At 51.8% G+C, this 15,092-nt stretch overlaps 2 protein-coding genes across 19 annotated transcripts in view; one reads left to right on the plus strand and one right to left on the minus strand.

Moving 5' to 3' along the window:
* Window positions 1–2,561, plus strand: part of RARB (retinoic acid receptor beta) — an 832,092-nt gene extending 829,531 nt beyond the window's left edge. For all 16 annotated transcript variants that reach the window (XM_073677991.1, XM_073677988.1, XM_073677993.1 and 13 more), the window contains one exon: window positions 706–2,561. In XM_073677991.1, the coding sequence (XP_073534092.1) occupies window positions 706–893 (188 nt within the window). In that variant the 3' untranslated portion in view covers window positions 894–2,561. The remainder of the gene's footprint in view (window positions 1–705) is intronic.
* Window positions 2,562–2,604: 43 nt separating this feature from the next.
* The window catches only part of TOP2B (DNA topoisomerase II beta), a 123,542-nt gene continuing 111,054 nt past the window's right edge, over window positions 2,605–15,092 (minus strand). For all 3 annotated transcript variants that reach the window (XM_073677985.1, XM_073677984.1, XM_073677983.1), the window contains exons 35-37: window positions 6,554–6,679; window positions 4,489–4,586; window positions 2,605–3,117 (exon numbers count right to left, since the gene is read on the minus strand). In XM_073677985.1, coding sequence (XP_073534086.1) covers window positions 2,956–3,117; window positions 4,489–4,586; window positions 6,554–6,679 — 386 coding nt within the window. In that variant the 3' untranslated portion in view covers window positions 2,605–2,955. The remainder of the gene's footprint in view (window positions 3,118–4,488; window positions 4,587–6,553; window positions 6,680–15,092) is intronic.

The following is a 15,092-nucleotide window of genomic DNA, read 5'->3' on the forward strand; positions in this document are numbered from 1 at the left end:
ACGGCCTTCCCGGCCTACCAGGAAAAACAAAACACAACGTGTGGCACAGTCCTTGTTGCTACGGGTAACCGCCAGCTTCAGGAACAAACCCAATGTTTAGCTTTCCTTCACGTGACAAAACAGCTCAGAGCTTTCACCTCCAGGCCCACCCCACACGAAATGCTCTAACAGGCTGGGATTTTATCCTCTGACCTCCTCCCTCTCTGCAGAAGTTTAATCACCCTAGCACTAAAGATGGCTGATTAACCCCTTATCACTTTGTGCGCTGGAACATTTTTCTATGTTTATATTACTGGAACTAACAATCTCAGTGCTACATATCTCCCCTCCAGTACTTTGCCAGTGACTTTGTCACAACAGTTCCTGATGGACGGACTGGTTGCCGATCTCCTGACCTAAGCTTGGGTCAGAACATCCAATCAATTATGTATGTGTGAATGCAGCCTAAAGGTGTCTTTTGGAAGCCTACATATTGATTACAGGAGTAATATTCTGTAACTAGTCCACAAACCAACCAACCATAAATCACATGAGCATACTACTGTAGCAAAAACCATGTGGATAATCAACAAAACCCGCTAACATTTAAAAATCCAAATTTGTTCCGAAATTCATTTGCTTTAGAGATGGTCAAAGATGGCTAACCTAAAAAGCTGGATTTTAATGGATTACATGTAGCTAAACCTGCTGCTTCTATCTGTTTAGGTGCAGAACGTGTTATCACATTGAAGCTGGAAATACCCGGATCAATGCCTCCCCTCATTCAGGAAATGCTGGAGAACTCGGAAGGCCATGAGGCATCCAGTCCAAGTGAGAATGCGCCAGAGCACAGTCAGAGCATCTCAACTAAGTCAGAAGAGGAGCGGGTCAGCAAATGTGCACAGGTGCAATAAGGCCCAAATCTCCACGAGACATTCCCAACACAATATGCACACAGGGATGACGAGCAAGAAGCATTTTCCCACACCCCATTGCTGACTTTGCAGATCCAAAACGTGTTCAGATTCTTCAGCAAGAAAAGACCAACTGGTTTCCATTTATATAAACCTATATACTTTTTGCTGTTTACATTCTTATCTTTGCTGGACCCTTACGAATAGAAGAAAACCACACTAAAGCAGCCATTTTACAGAACAAGAAATAAAGCTATGTCTATTTTCTCTTCCGATCATCAGATTGCATGATCTTTGAAGACTTTGTACATAACCTATTTACTGTTCTTTCTGCTGGATGTTCGGTGCTTTCCTTTTGTCTTGCATACATGAAATGTTCAAGACAAGGTTAAAAAACAAATGTAAAAAAAAAACAAATGGACTGTTGTAAGTGTCCATACAAGGAACATTAACCGTCATATAGGTCATTACATGCCCTCAACTGCATTGCGTCTATTTCCCTGCTGTCCTGTCGGAGGAAGTTGTGGGAGAACATTCACTACATTATCTGAAGCCAGTTTTGTAACTGCCTGTTCCGTTAGGAGACCTGTTATTGTAGAGTTGTCAATGTCACTTTAAGAAGGTGGATAAAACAGATGTGATTGTTTTGGTGGATGATATTTACAGGTGCATTACTGCAGTAATTGTAGCCTCAAAGGCACTTTCCAGTGTTACAATGTTTTTGTCTGTTTTCCTTTTTTTCATGTTTACCTGTTCACAAGCCATTAGAGAAATGTTTGTGTGTGTGGTTCATGACCTACGAGTGGGTATTGCATAAAAAGTTCCCCCTTTAATTTCCCAGAATACATCTCTTCGGTGCACAAATCAGCAACTCGCTACAACTCTGGAGTGTGACGTAATGAACGCTGTAAGACCATCTTGGCTACTTGAGAACGGCAGAGCATGCTAGGAGCTGCTATTCTTTAACACTAGCGGCAGCTGCAGGTTTTCTCAGCTGTTATATACTACAACAATGGTATAATTTTAGAATCTTTCAGCACAAAATGACTGGTCAAACCAAGCACAGGCCTTTAGTGCACCCTTGGTATAGCCAACCAGTTCAGTGCACTTGTTTGCCATCTATCTCCAGCCACAGCCATCAATCAAGGAAGACAGGGCAGAGATAGAGGCAAAACAATTAGTTTGGAAGGTGCTGTATTCTGTTTGGCAACGCCAAAGGTGCACCAAGCGCCTGTGCTTGGTTTGAACAGTTATTTTGTGCTGACAGACTCCTTTTTTTTCTAGTAGAAGACTACATAATGAGTTGTACAATGTAAAGATGCACACGCGAGAGATGTAACACACTACCGTGGCGCTCCCATTGAACTGGCACAATATAGCAATTGCCTCAGCCCCACACTTATACGTCAAGCCCACCCATTTCATTGTTTTAATCTGGATCACAGTTACTGTGATACCACAGTAGACGATGACACATTGAAAGGTGTTTATAGGTCTCATTTAAAGCACTAGTAGAAATTTTGGGGGATATTTTAGCAAGTCTGTGATGTATTCTTCACTGGCTCGGTTTGTACATTGAGATTGTTTAACAATGCTTTCTATGTTCATATACTGTTTACCTTTTTTCCATGGAGTCTCCTGGCAAAAGAATAAAATATATTTATTTTACATCTTTCATGGTGATCTTAATAATAGAACACACAACAGAGGATAAGATTTCCATTTTTTTTTTAATGTTTTTTGTCTTCATTTTAAAAAGCAGGGTTGCTGTGTTTTCTCCCTTCTGTGTTTAGTCATGACAATTAAAACGTGTGCTTGAGCACGGCAGTCTAAAACATTTCTACAAGGCAAATTGGAACGAGTACATGACATTTCATGAGTAAAAAAGAGCAGAAATCTGTATGTGTAACAACAAATGTTAAAATGCCTACACAATAATAAAAAACATCAAATACATTATCACATAAAATAAGACAATGTACAAAAGTTTGCAACGGGAGGGACAAAAGGACTACACAACATACTTTGTTGGAAAACATTGGGGTGCTCCTCGGGCACATAACTAATACATAACAAAATCATCATCTTCATCATCAGACTCTGCAAAATATTTCACTTCTTTCCTGGCCCGGCCTGGCCTTTGTCGTGTCGCGCTTTCGGAGTTAGCTTCTGGTGGGAAGATGTCCACGTCTGAATCATTGTCAAACGCCGCTGTCTTAGACTTCTGAGGGAAAATCAGTTACCAAGAAGTCAGATGACAAGAAATCTACAGACTCAGGGCAACAAAGAAGACAAAGGGCCTGATTCATCAAAAAAATGTAGGTCAGAATTCTGGAGTAAAAGCTATGAAAAGTCGCAAAATTCAACTTTTTGCTGTCCCAGTTTCTCTCAGCTTTATCAAAATAGGAAAAGCTGGTGGTATGGGGCCGCGGCGGGACAAGGTGCCACAGCTCGTCTAATTCATGATGAACTGTAGCGTTCCCTATGCCAGAAATCTGATACCAGCATCTGACTGGAGTGAGATTTCTTGGTGTAGTGACGGAGTCACGCACCACTCTCAAATGCTCCAGATTGATGAAGAGGCGTGCACCTCTTCATAAATCAGAAGAGTCTGACTTCAACACGTGTGAACAACGCTGGGCCCAAAATGTGAGCATATGCTGGTAAAGCAACCCAAGGGTCTCCCATGAAAACAAGTCATCACCTATCCACAGCACAGGGCTCGGGAGTGCAAAGTACAGTGCTCAGCTGATCACGTAGTCTGTTAGTTTTCTTACTATAAGGCCACGACCCCACTATCAGTATTTGGTCCGTATTTTCTCTCAGGAGTGGGAGCCAAAACCAGGAGTGGGTGATAAATGCAGAATTGGTGACTTGTTTCTTTTATACCTTTTCTCTCATTGTTCCTCACCTGATTTTGGTTCCCACTCCTGAGAAAAAATATTGACCGAATACTGATAGTGGGGCCGTGGCCTAAAGATGTAAACGACCTCTGAAAACTACATCAGGGACTGCACAAAATCCAAAGATCCCTATACACAATGGCAAGCATGGCTACAGCACACCACCATTGAGAAATCACATTTTACTATCTGGCTGTATAAAGAACAAAAATTAGTTTGGCAGAAACCAAGAAAACTACCCCAATTTCTACTACTGAATGGCAGTGTAGAAAGACATTCTAGATAACTTTCTGGGAACCGTTTTGGAAACCCTTGACTGTGCCCAACCGTGAAGAAATGCGTAGATGCTGAAGACCCTATGTGGACTGCAGAGTCCAAACCTCACTAACATTGACAAGCTTGGGAGGAATTAAAATGCCAAATTGCGCAAAAAAAAATGGAGGAAGGATCAAGACTTTACAAATGCTCTTTTGCCAGAATGAGCACAAATTCCCTCAGATAAGTAGAAGCTGTAAGTCACAAATGATCAGAAACGTCCTTTCAGGTCTTAGGTCAAGATGAAGGTTTGTTCAGAAATGTGTCTGTCTGGCACAAGACTGACAGTGACTTGCTTCGAATCCCACCAGATGTCAGTGGAATACAGATAATCCATGTAGAGTATTACACGGCAGTGCAAACCGCTGTGCTCTCACCTTGCTCGATGTGGACTTCGATGATGATTTTTTCCCCGGATTGTAGTCCCCTTCATTTTCAGAATCAGACGTTTTCCTTTTCTTTCCTCTTCCTTTTGCTGTTAAAGAATAGACATTATGATTTCAGAACATTGTTGAGGACAAGAGAGCCCGGCTACCGTCCACAGTCTTCATGTGTCAGACATATATTGCATACAAAGCTGCTTTCAGGGCAAGTGAGGGGCAGAATGACCAATGTCAATCACAGAATGAAACCACCAGCCCAATAATATTGGGTACGTCCCGTTATGTCGCCAAAACTGTTCTGACCAATCTATAATACCCCAAAAGCATATACAAGTCATTGTCTGCAGCTCTCTTCCTGATGCAGGTCATTCAGTCAGCAGGATTGTACTCACTAGTTTCAGAAAGCTTACATATTACATAGCTTAATATCATGGATACTCAGTGGTCAGTCCCAGGGACAGGTTCTCTTTAACCTCTTAATGACTAGACCAATTTTTTCAAATCTGATGTGGCAATAACTCTGGAATGTTTCAACATATCCCAGTGATTTTGAGACTTTTTTGTGACACATTATACTTTATGTTAATGGTAAATTTAGGTTGATATGTTTTATTTATAAAAAATATAAGATATTTGACAAAACTTTTCAAAAAGTAGCAATTTTCAAACTTTGAATGATTGTCTCTTTAATCCAAATAGTAACAGAACATAAAATAGTTAAATAACATTTACCTCATGTCTGCTTTATATCTGCACCATTTGTAAAATGTTCTTTTACTTTTTTTAGCATGTCAGCAATTTTTCATTTTTTCAAGGAAATTTACAACACATTTTTTAGGGACCTATTCGGTTTTGAAGTGACTTTGGGGGACCTTATATTGGAAATCCCCAAAGGTGATACCATTTTAAAAACAGCGCCCCTCAACATATTCTACACAGCTTTCAAGCAGTTTATTAACCCTTCAGGTGCTTTTCAGGAATTAATGCAATGTGACATGACAGGAAAGAAAAATGTTATATTTACCACCTAAATGTTTCTAACTTCTGAGCAGGTCGCTATAGCCGGCAGACTCTAAGGCCGTTATTTGGCCATGAATTGCCAAGGCAACCATCAGGTCTACACAATCATGATCTCAGGGTGCCGATGGAGCTAAAGAGGGAGCCCCCACACTATGTTAACCATCTAGATGCCATAGTCACTATTGACAGAAGCATCTAAGGGGTTAAACAGCCATGATTGATGCCAACACTGATCTTGGCAGATGCAGCAGGGTGTCAGCTATAGTGTACAGCTGATAGTAGCGGTATTTTCAACCATTGGGGGATGATATTCTCCTATATGTCATGTCAGTAAAAAGACGTGTTGTGGTCACTAAGGGGCTATTATAGGAACTTCAACATCCAATATAAATTATGACCATTTTGAGTGAAACGTCGTCACAATTAAGTAGGGTTCAGTTTTTTATGCATGGGTAAAATCAGTCTTAAAAAAAAAGCTGGAGTGGTGCTTTCTTTCAGTGCTGGAGTGGTGACACTAATGTAAGTTCCCTGCCCCTTGTAATATACTTACCAGCCTCAGACTTCAGCTGTTCCCGACGCCGCTCCGGTCCTTGCCGCCATAGAAGTTAATAATCACAAGCTCTCAATGTAAGTCTATGAAACTCCCGTTCTGGCTCTCATAGACTTACATTGAGCAGTGACCTCCGGCTCACCCAGCGAAGACTGGAGCGACTTGGCAGAAGACAAACAGAGCGGTGCCGATAACAGAGGATGATGGCGGCTGGTAAGTGTAATACTAGGGGCAGTGAACTTATGTTAGTGACACCACTCTAGCGCTGAAATAAAAAAAAAAACAGCTGGAGTGGTGCTTTAATGAAAGTGACACCATGTAGACTACAGCATTATACATGACACTCTGCATTTAATCCGACACCAGGATCCACCTCATGGATTTCAGACTCGACTAAGAAAACGCAAGTACAGCTTGTCATTACTTTCTATTACACATTAATCCGCAGACGAGCAGAAGGGAAAAGCAGGCCTTTCTCTAAATACTTGCCTTTGGGTGTTGTAGTTTTCTTTGGGGTTCCAAACTCCAAATCAGAGTCTGAATGCAAAAGAGTATCAGACTTCTTTGGCTTTGGCGGTCGTTTTTGTTTTGGGGTTCCATCTGAAGAGGTTTTTGCTGCAAATGTAGAAGAGTTAAGGTTACATTTCTAGATCACAAGGGAATGATTGCATTGTACTGCCCTGATACACTGATCATTATGCAATCTGAAAGCTACAATTCAATCAGATCATTTCCATATCTAAACTAGCACATACCAAGTATGGAGGACACTGACATCTAGAGGTAATGTAATGCCGAGCGAACGCTCACAAACTATCAACAAAATACTGTATTTTTCAGACTATAAGACGCACTTTTTTCCTCCAAAATTTTCCTTCAATCTTATAGTCCGAATACTATATACATGGCTGTGCGTGGTGGTGGGTGTGGGGGAGCGGAAGAGGGGGATCAGCGGGGCACAGGAGGCAGCAGCCGCCTGCTGGTGCCTACACTGTGCCCGCTACTAAAGAAAATGAATATTCCCTGCTCCCCACGCCCATGGGTGTGGAGAGCAATGAATATTCATTTTTCTTAATAGCTGGCACACTGTAGCCGCAGCGTGGCTCCTGCTACCGCTCTGCGGTCTGTGTGCCCGCTATTAAAGCTCATGAATATTCCCTACAATCCACTCCCATGGGTTGTAGTGAATATCCATGGTCTTTAATAGCAGGCACACTGACCTCAGAGCGGCAGCAGGAGCCGCGCTGCGGCTCCAGTGTGCCGGCTATTGAACAGACTGAATGGTCACTGCTCCCCACGCACAGAGTTCCGGCGTGGGGAGCAGTGACTATTCCAGCACAGCATCTCACACTGTGTGAGGGCGCATGGCAGGTACGCCATGCGCGGCTCACACAGTGAGAGTGTCGGCAGCAGAGCGGTACAGCAATGGAGGAGAGAGGAGGTGAGTATGATTGTTTATTTTTTTTTTTGTAGGCAGCGTGATGGGGGTTCAGAGGTGCCATGCATACCAGGATGGGGGCTCAGAGGGTGCCATGCATGCCAGGATGGGGGCTCAAGGGGTGCCATGCATACCAGGATGGGGGCTCAGAGGGTGCCATGCATGCCAGGATGGGGGCTCAAGGGGTGCCATACATACCAGGATGGAGGCTCAAGGGATGCCATGCATACCAGGATGGGGGCTCAAGGGATGCCATGCATACCAGGATGGGGGCTCAAGGGGTGCCATGCATACCAGGACGGGGGCTCAAGGGGTGCCATGCATACCAGGATGGGCTATCAAGGGGTGCCATGCATACCAGGATGGGGGCTCAAGTGGTGCCATGCATACCAGGACGGGGGCTCAAGGGGTGCCATGCATACCAGGATGGGCTATCAAGGGGTGCCATGCATACCAGGATGGGGGCACAAGGTGTGCCATGCATACCAGGACGGGGGATCAAGGGGTGCCATGCATACCAGGATGGGGGCTCAAGGGGTGCCATGCATACCAGGACGGGGGCTCAAGGGGTGCCATGCATACCAGGATGGGCTATCAAGTGGTGCCATGCATACCAGGATGGGGGCTGGCTCAAGGGGTGCCATGCATACCAGGATGGGGGCACAAGGTGTGCCATGCATACCAGGACAGGGGCTCAAGGGGTGCCATGCATACCAGGACAGGGGCTCAAGGGGTGCCATGCATACCAGGATGGGGGCTCAAGGGGTAACATGCATACCAGGATGGGGGCTCAGAGGGTGCCATGCATGCCAGGATGGGGGCTCAAGGGGTGCCATGCATACCAGGATGGGGGCTCAAGGGGTAACATGCATACCAGGATGGGGGCTCAGAGGGTGCCATGCATGCCAGGATGGGGGCTCAAGGGGTGCCATACATACCAGGACGGGGGCTCAAGGGATGCCATGCATACCAGGATGGGGGCTCAAGGGGTGCCATGCATACCAGGATGGGGGCTCAAGGGGTGCCATGCATACCAGGATGGGGGCTCAAGGGGTGCCATGCATACCAGGACGGGGGCTCAAGGGGTGCCATGCATACCAGGATGAGCTATCAAGGGGTGCCATGCATACCAGGATGGGGGCTCAAGGGGTGCCATGCATACCAGGATGGGGGCTCAAGGGGTGCCATGCATACCAGGATGGGGGCTCAAGGGGTGCCATGCATACCAGGATGGGGGCTCAAGGGGTGCCATGGATACCAGGATGGGGGCTCAAGGGGTGCCATGCATACCAGGATGGGGGCTCAAGGGGTGCCATGCATACCAGGACGGGGGCACAAGGTGTGCCATGCATACCAGGACAGGGGCTCAAGGGGTGCCATGCATACCAGGACGGGGGCTCAAGGGGTGCCATGCATACCAGGATGGGGGCTCAAGGGGTACCATGCATACCAGGATGGGGGCTCAGAGGGTGCCATGCATGCCAGGATGGGGGCTCAAGGGGTGCCATACATACCAGGATGGAGGCTCAAGGGATGCCATGCATACCAGGATGGGGGCTCAAGTGGTGCCATGCATACCAGGATGGGGGCTCAAGGGGTGCCATGCATACCAGGATGGGGGCTCAAGGGGTGCCATGTATACCAGGACGGGGGCTCAAGGGGTGCCATGCATACCAGGATGGGCGCTCAAGGGGTGCCATGCATACCAGGATGGGGGCTCAAGGGGTGCCATGCATACCAGGACGGGGGCTCAAGGGGTGCCATGCATACCAGGATGAGCTATCAAGGGGTGCCATGCATACCAGGATGGGGGCTCAAGGGGTGCCATGCATACCAGGATGGGGGCTCAAGGGGTGCCATGCATACCAGGATGGGGGCTCAAGGGGTGCCATGCATACCAGGATGGGGGCTCAAGGGGTGCCATGGATACCAGGATGGGGGCTCAAGGGGTGCCATGCATACCAGGATGGGGGCTCAAGGGGTGCCATGCATACCAGGACGGGGGCACAAGGTGTGCCATGCATACCAGGACAGGGGCTCAAGGGGTGCCATGCATACCAGGACGGGGGCTCAAGGGGTGCCATGCATACCAGGATGGGGGCTCAAGGGGTACCATGCATACCAGGATGGGGGCTCAGAGGGTGCCATGCATGCCAGGATGGGGGCTCAAGGGGTGCCATACATACCAGGATGGAGGCTCAAGGGATGCCATGCATACCAGGATGGGGGATCAAGTGGTGCCATGCATACCAGGATGGGGGCTCAAGGGGTGCCATGCATACCAGGACGGGGGCTCAAGGGGTGCCATGCATACCAGGACGGGGGCTCAAGGGGTGCCATGCATACCAGGACGGGGGCTCAAGGGGTGCCATGCATACCAGGATGGGCTATCAAGGGGTGCCATGCATACCAGGATGGGGGCTCAAGTGGTGCCATGCATACCAGGATGGGGGCACAAGGTGTGCCATGCATACCAGGACAGGGGCTCAAGGGGTGCCATGCATACCAGGACAGGGGCTCAAGGGGTGCCATACATACCAGGATGGAGGCTCAAGGGATGCCATGCATACCAGGATGGGGGCTCAAGTGGTGCCATGCATACCAGGACGGGGGCTCAAGGGGTGCCATGCATACCAGGACGGGGGCTCAAGGGGTGCCATGCATACCAGGACGGGGGCTCAAGGGGTGCCATGCATACCAGGATGGGGGCTCAGGGGGTGCCATACATACCAGGATGGAGGCTCAAGGGATGCCATGCATACCAGGATGGGGGCTCAAGTGGTGCCATGCATACCAGGATGGGGGCTCAAGGGGTGCCATGCATACCAGGATGGGGGCTCAAGGGGTGCCATGCATACCAGGACGGGGGCTCAAGGGGTGCCATGCATACCAGGACGGGGGCTCAAGGGGTGCCATGCATACCAGGATGGGGGCTCAAGGGGTACCATGCATACCAGGATGGGGGCTCAGAGGGTGCCATGCATGCCAGGATGGGGGCTCAAGGGGTGCCATACATACCAGGATGGAGGCTCAAGGGATGCCATGCATACCAGGATGGGGGCTCAAGTGGTGCCATGCATACCAGGATGGGGGCTCAAGGAGTGCCATGCATACCAGGATGGGGGCTCAAGGGGTGCCATGCATACCAGGACGGGGGCTCAAGGGGTGCCATGCATACCAGGATGGGCTATCAAGGGGTGCCATGCATACCAGGATGGGGGCTCAAGGGGTGCCATGCATACCAGGATGGGGGCTCAAGGGGTGCCATGCATACCAGGACGGGGGCTCAAGGGGTGCCATGCATACCAGGATGAGCTATCAAGGGGTGCCATGCATACCAGGATGGGGGCTCAAGGGGTGCCATGCATACCAGGATGGGGGCTCAAGGGGTGCCATGCATACCAGGATGAGGGCTCAAGGGGTGCCATGCATACCAGGATGGGGGCTCAAGGGGTGCCATGGATACCAGGATGGGGGCTCAAGGGGTGCCATGCATACCAGGATGGGGGCTCAAGGGGTGCCATGCATACCAGGACGGGGGCACAAGGTGTGCCATGCATACCAGGACGGGGGCTCAAGGGGTGCCATGCATACCAGGACGGGGGCTCAAGGGGTGCCATGCATACCAGGATGGGGGCTCAAGGGGTACCATGCATACCAGGATGGGGGCTCAGAGGGTGCCATGCATGCCAGGATGGGGGCTCAAGGGGTGCCATACATACCAGGATGGAGGCTCAAGGGATGCCATGCATACCAGGATGGGGGCTCAAGTGGTGCCATGCATACCAGGATGGGGGCTCAAGGGGTGCCATGCATACCAGGATGGGGGCTCAAGGGGTGCCATGCATACCAGGACGGGGGCTCAAGGGGTGCCATGCATACCAGGATGGGCTATCAAGGGGTGCCATGCATACCAGGATGGGGGCTCAAGTGGTGCCATGCATACCAGGATGGGGGCACAAGGTGTGCCATGCATACCAGGACAGGGGCTCAAGGGGTGCCATGCATACCAGGACAGGGGCTCAAGGGGTGCCATACATACCAGGATGGAGGCTCAAGGGATGCCATGCATACCAGGATGGGGGCTCAAGTGGTGCCATGCATACCAGGATGGGGGCTCAAGGGGTGCCATGCATACCAGGACGGGGGCTCAAGGGGTGCCATGCATACCAGGACGGGGGCTCAAGGGGTGCCATGCATACCAGGATGGGGGCTCAGGGGGTGCCATACATACCAGGATGGAGGCTCAAGGGATGCCATGCATACCAGGATGGGGGCTCAAGTGGTGAAATGCATACCAGGATGGGGGCTCAAGGGGTGCCATGCATACCAGGATGGGGGCTCAAGGGGTGCCATGCATACCAGGACGGGGGCTCAAGGGGTGCCATGCATACCAGGATGAGCTATCAAGGGGTGCCATGCATACCAGGATGGGGGCTCAAGTGGTGCCATGCATACCAGGATGGGGGCTCAAGGGGTGCCATGCATACCAGGATGGGGGCACAAGGTGTGCCATGCATACCAGGACAGGGGCTCAAGGGGTGCCATGCATACCAGGACGGGGGCTCAAGGGGTGCCATGCTTACCAGGATGGGGGCTCAAGGGGTGGCATGCATACCAGGATGGGGGCACAAGGGGTGCCATGCATACCAGGACGGGGGCTCAAGGGGTGCCATGCATACCAGGACGGGGGCTCAAGGGGTGCCATGCATACCAGGATGGGGGCTCAAGGGGTGCCATGCATACCAGGATGGGAGCTCAAGAGGTGCCATGCATACCAGGATGGGGGCTCAAGGGGTGCCATGCATACCAGGATGGGGGCTCAAGGGGTGCCATGCATACCAGGACGGGGGCTCAAGTGGTGCCATGCATACCAGGATGGGGGCTCAAGGGGTGCCATGCATACCAGGATGGGGGCTCAAGGGGTGCCATGCATACCAGGATGGGGGCTCAAGGGGTGCCATGCATACCAGGATGGGGGCTCAAGGGGTGCCATGCATACCAGGATGGGGGCTCAAGGGGTGCCATGCATACCAGGACGGGGGCTCAAGGGGTGCCATGCATACCAGGACGGGGGCACAAGGTGTGCCATGCATACCAGGACAGGGGCTCAAGGGGTGGCATGCATACCAGGATGGGGGCACAAGGGGTGCCATGCATACCAGGACGGGGGCTCAAGGGGTGCCATGCATACCAGGATGGGGGCTCAAGGGGTGCCATGCATACCAGGATGGGGGCTCAAGGGGTGCCATGCATACCAGGATGGGGACTCAAGGGGTGCCATGCATACCAGGACGGGGGCTCAAGGGGTGCCATGCATACGAGGATGGGGGCTCAGAGGGTGCCATGCATGCCAGGATGGGGGCTCAAGGGGTGCCATACATACCAGGATGGAGGCTCAAGGGATGCCATGCATACTAGGATGGGGGCTCAAGGGGTGCCATGCATACCAGGATGGGGGCTCAAGTGGTGCCATGCATACCAGGATGGGGGCTCAAGGGGTGCCATGCATACCAGGATGGGGGCTCAAGGGGTGCCATGCATACCAGGATGGGGGCTGGCTCAAGGGGTGCCATGCATACCAGGATGGGGGCACAAGGTGTGCCATGCATACCAGGACAGTGGCTCAAGGGGTGCCATGCATACCAGGACAGGGGCTCAAGGGGTGCCATGCATACCAGGATGGGGGCTCAAGGGGTGCCATGCATACCAGGATGGGGGCTCAGAGGGTGCCATGCATGCCAGGATGGGGGCTCAAGGGGTGCCATACATACCAGGATGGAGGCTCAAGGGATGCCATGCATACCAGGATGGGGGCTCAAGTGGTGCCATGCATACCAGGATGGGGGCTCAAGGGGTGCCATGCATACCAGGATGGGGGCTCAAGGGGTGCCATGCATACCAGGATGGGGGCTCAAGTGGTGCCATGCATACCAGGATGGGGGCTCAAGGGGTGCCATGCATACCAGGACAGGGGCACAAGGTGTGCCATGCATACCAGGACAGGGGCTCAAGGGGTGCCATGCATACCAGGACGGGGGCTCAAGGGGTGCCATACATACCAGGATGGGGGCTCAAGTGGTGCCATGCATACCAGGATGGGGGCTCAAGGGGTGCCATGCATACCAGGACGGGGGCTCAAGGGGTGCCATGCATACCAGGATGGGCTATCAAGGGGTGCCATGCATACCAGGATGGGCTATCAAGGGGTGCCATGCATACCAGGATGGGCTATCAAGGGGTGCCATGCATACCAGGATGGGGGCTCAAGGGGTGCCATGCATACCAGGATGGGGGCTCAGGGGGTGCCATACATACCAGGATGGAGGCTCAAGGGATGCCATGCATACCAGGATGGGGGCTCAAGTGGTGCCATGCATACCAGGATGGGGGCTCAAGGGGTGCCATGCATACCAGGATGGGGGCTCAAGGGGTGCCATGCATACCAGGACGGGGGCTCAAGGGGTGCCATGCATACCAGGATGAGCTATCAAGGGGTGCCATGCATACCAGGATGGGGGCTCAAGTGGTGCCATGCATACCAGGATGGGGGCTCAAGGGGTGCCATGCATACCAGGATGGGGGCACAAGGTGTGCCATGCATACCAGGACAGGGGCTCAAGGGGTGCCATGCATACCAGGACGGGGGCTCAAGGGGTGCCATGCATACCAGGATGGGCTATCAAGGGGTGCCATGCATACCAGGATGGGGGCTCAAGTGGTGCCATGCATACCAGGATGGGGGCTGGCTCAAGGGGTGCCATGCATACCAGGATGGGGGCACAAAGTGTGCCATGCATACCAGGACAGGGGCTCAAGGGGTGCCATGCATACCAGGACAGGGGCTCAAGGGGTGCCATGCATACCAGGATGGGGGCTCAAGGGGTGCCATGCATACCAGGACGGGGGCTCAAGGGGTGCCATGCATACCAGGATGGGGGCTCAAGTGGTGCCATGCATACCAGGATGGGGGCACAAGGTGTGCCATGCATACCAGGACAGGGGCTCAAGGGGTGCCATGCATACCAGGACGGGGGCTCAAGGGGTGCCATGCATACCAGGATGGGGGCTCAAGGGGTGGCATGCATACCAGGACGGGGGCACAAGGGGTGCCATGCATACCAGGACAGGGGCTCAAGGGGTGCCATGCATACCAGGATGGGGGCTCAAGGGGTGCCATGCATACCAGGATGGGGGCTCAAGGGGTGCCATGCATACCAGGATGGGAGCTCAAGAGGTGCCATGCATACCAGGATGGGGGCTCAAGGGGTGCCATGCATACCAGGATGGGGGCTCAAGGGGTGTCATGCATACCAGGATGGGGGCTCAAGGGGTGCCATGCATACCAGGACGGGGGCTCAAGGGGTGCCATGCATACCAGGACGGGGGCTCAAGGGGTGCCATGCATACCAGGATGGGGGCTCAAGGGGTGCCATGCATACCAGGATGGGGGCTCAAGGGGTGCCATGCATACCAGGACGGGGGCACAAGGTGTGCCATGCATACCAGGACAGGGGCTCAAGGGGTGCCATGCATACCAGGATGGGGGCTCAAGTGGTGCCATGCATACCAGGATGGGGGCTCAAGGGG

The sequence above is a fragment of the Phyllobates terribilis genome, unplaced genomic scaffold, assembly GCF_046119375.1.
Source record: "Phyllobates terribilis strain yellow unplaced genomic scaffold, ASM4611937v1 Scaffold_4__5_contigs__length_816908805, whole genome shotgun sequence".
Taxonomy (NCBI): domain Eukaryota; kingdom Metazoa; phylum Chordata; class Amphibia; order Anura; family Dendrobatidae; genus Phyllobates; species Phyllobates terribilis.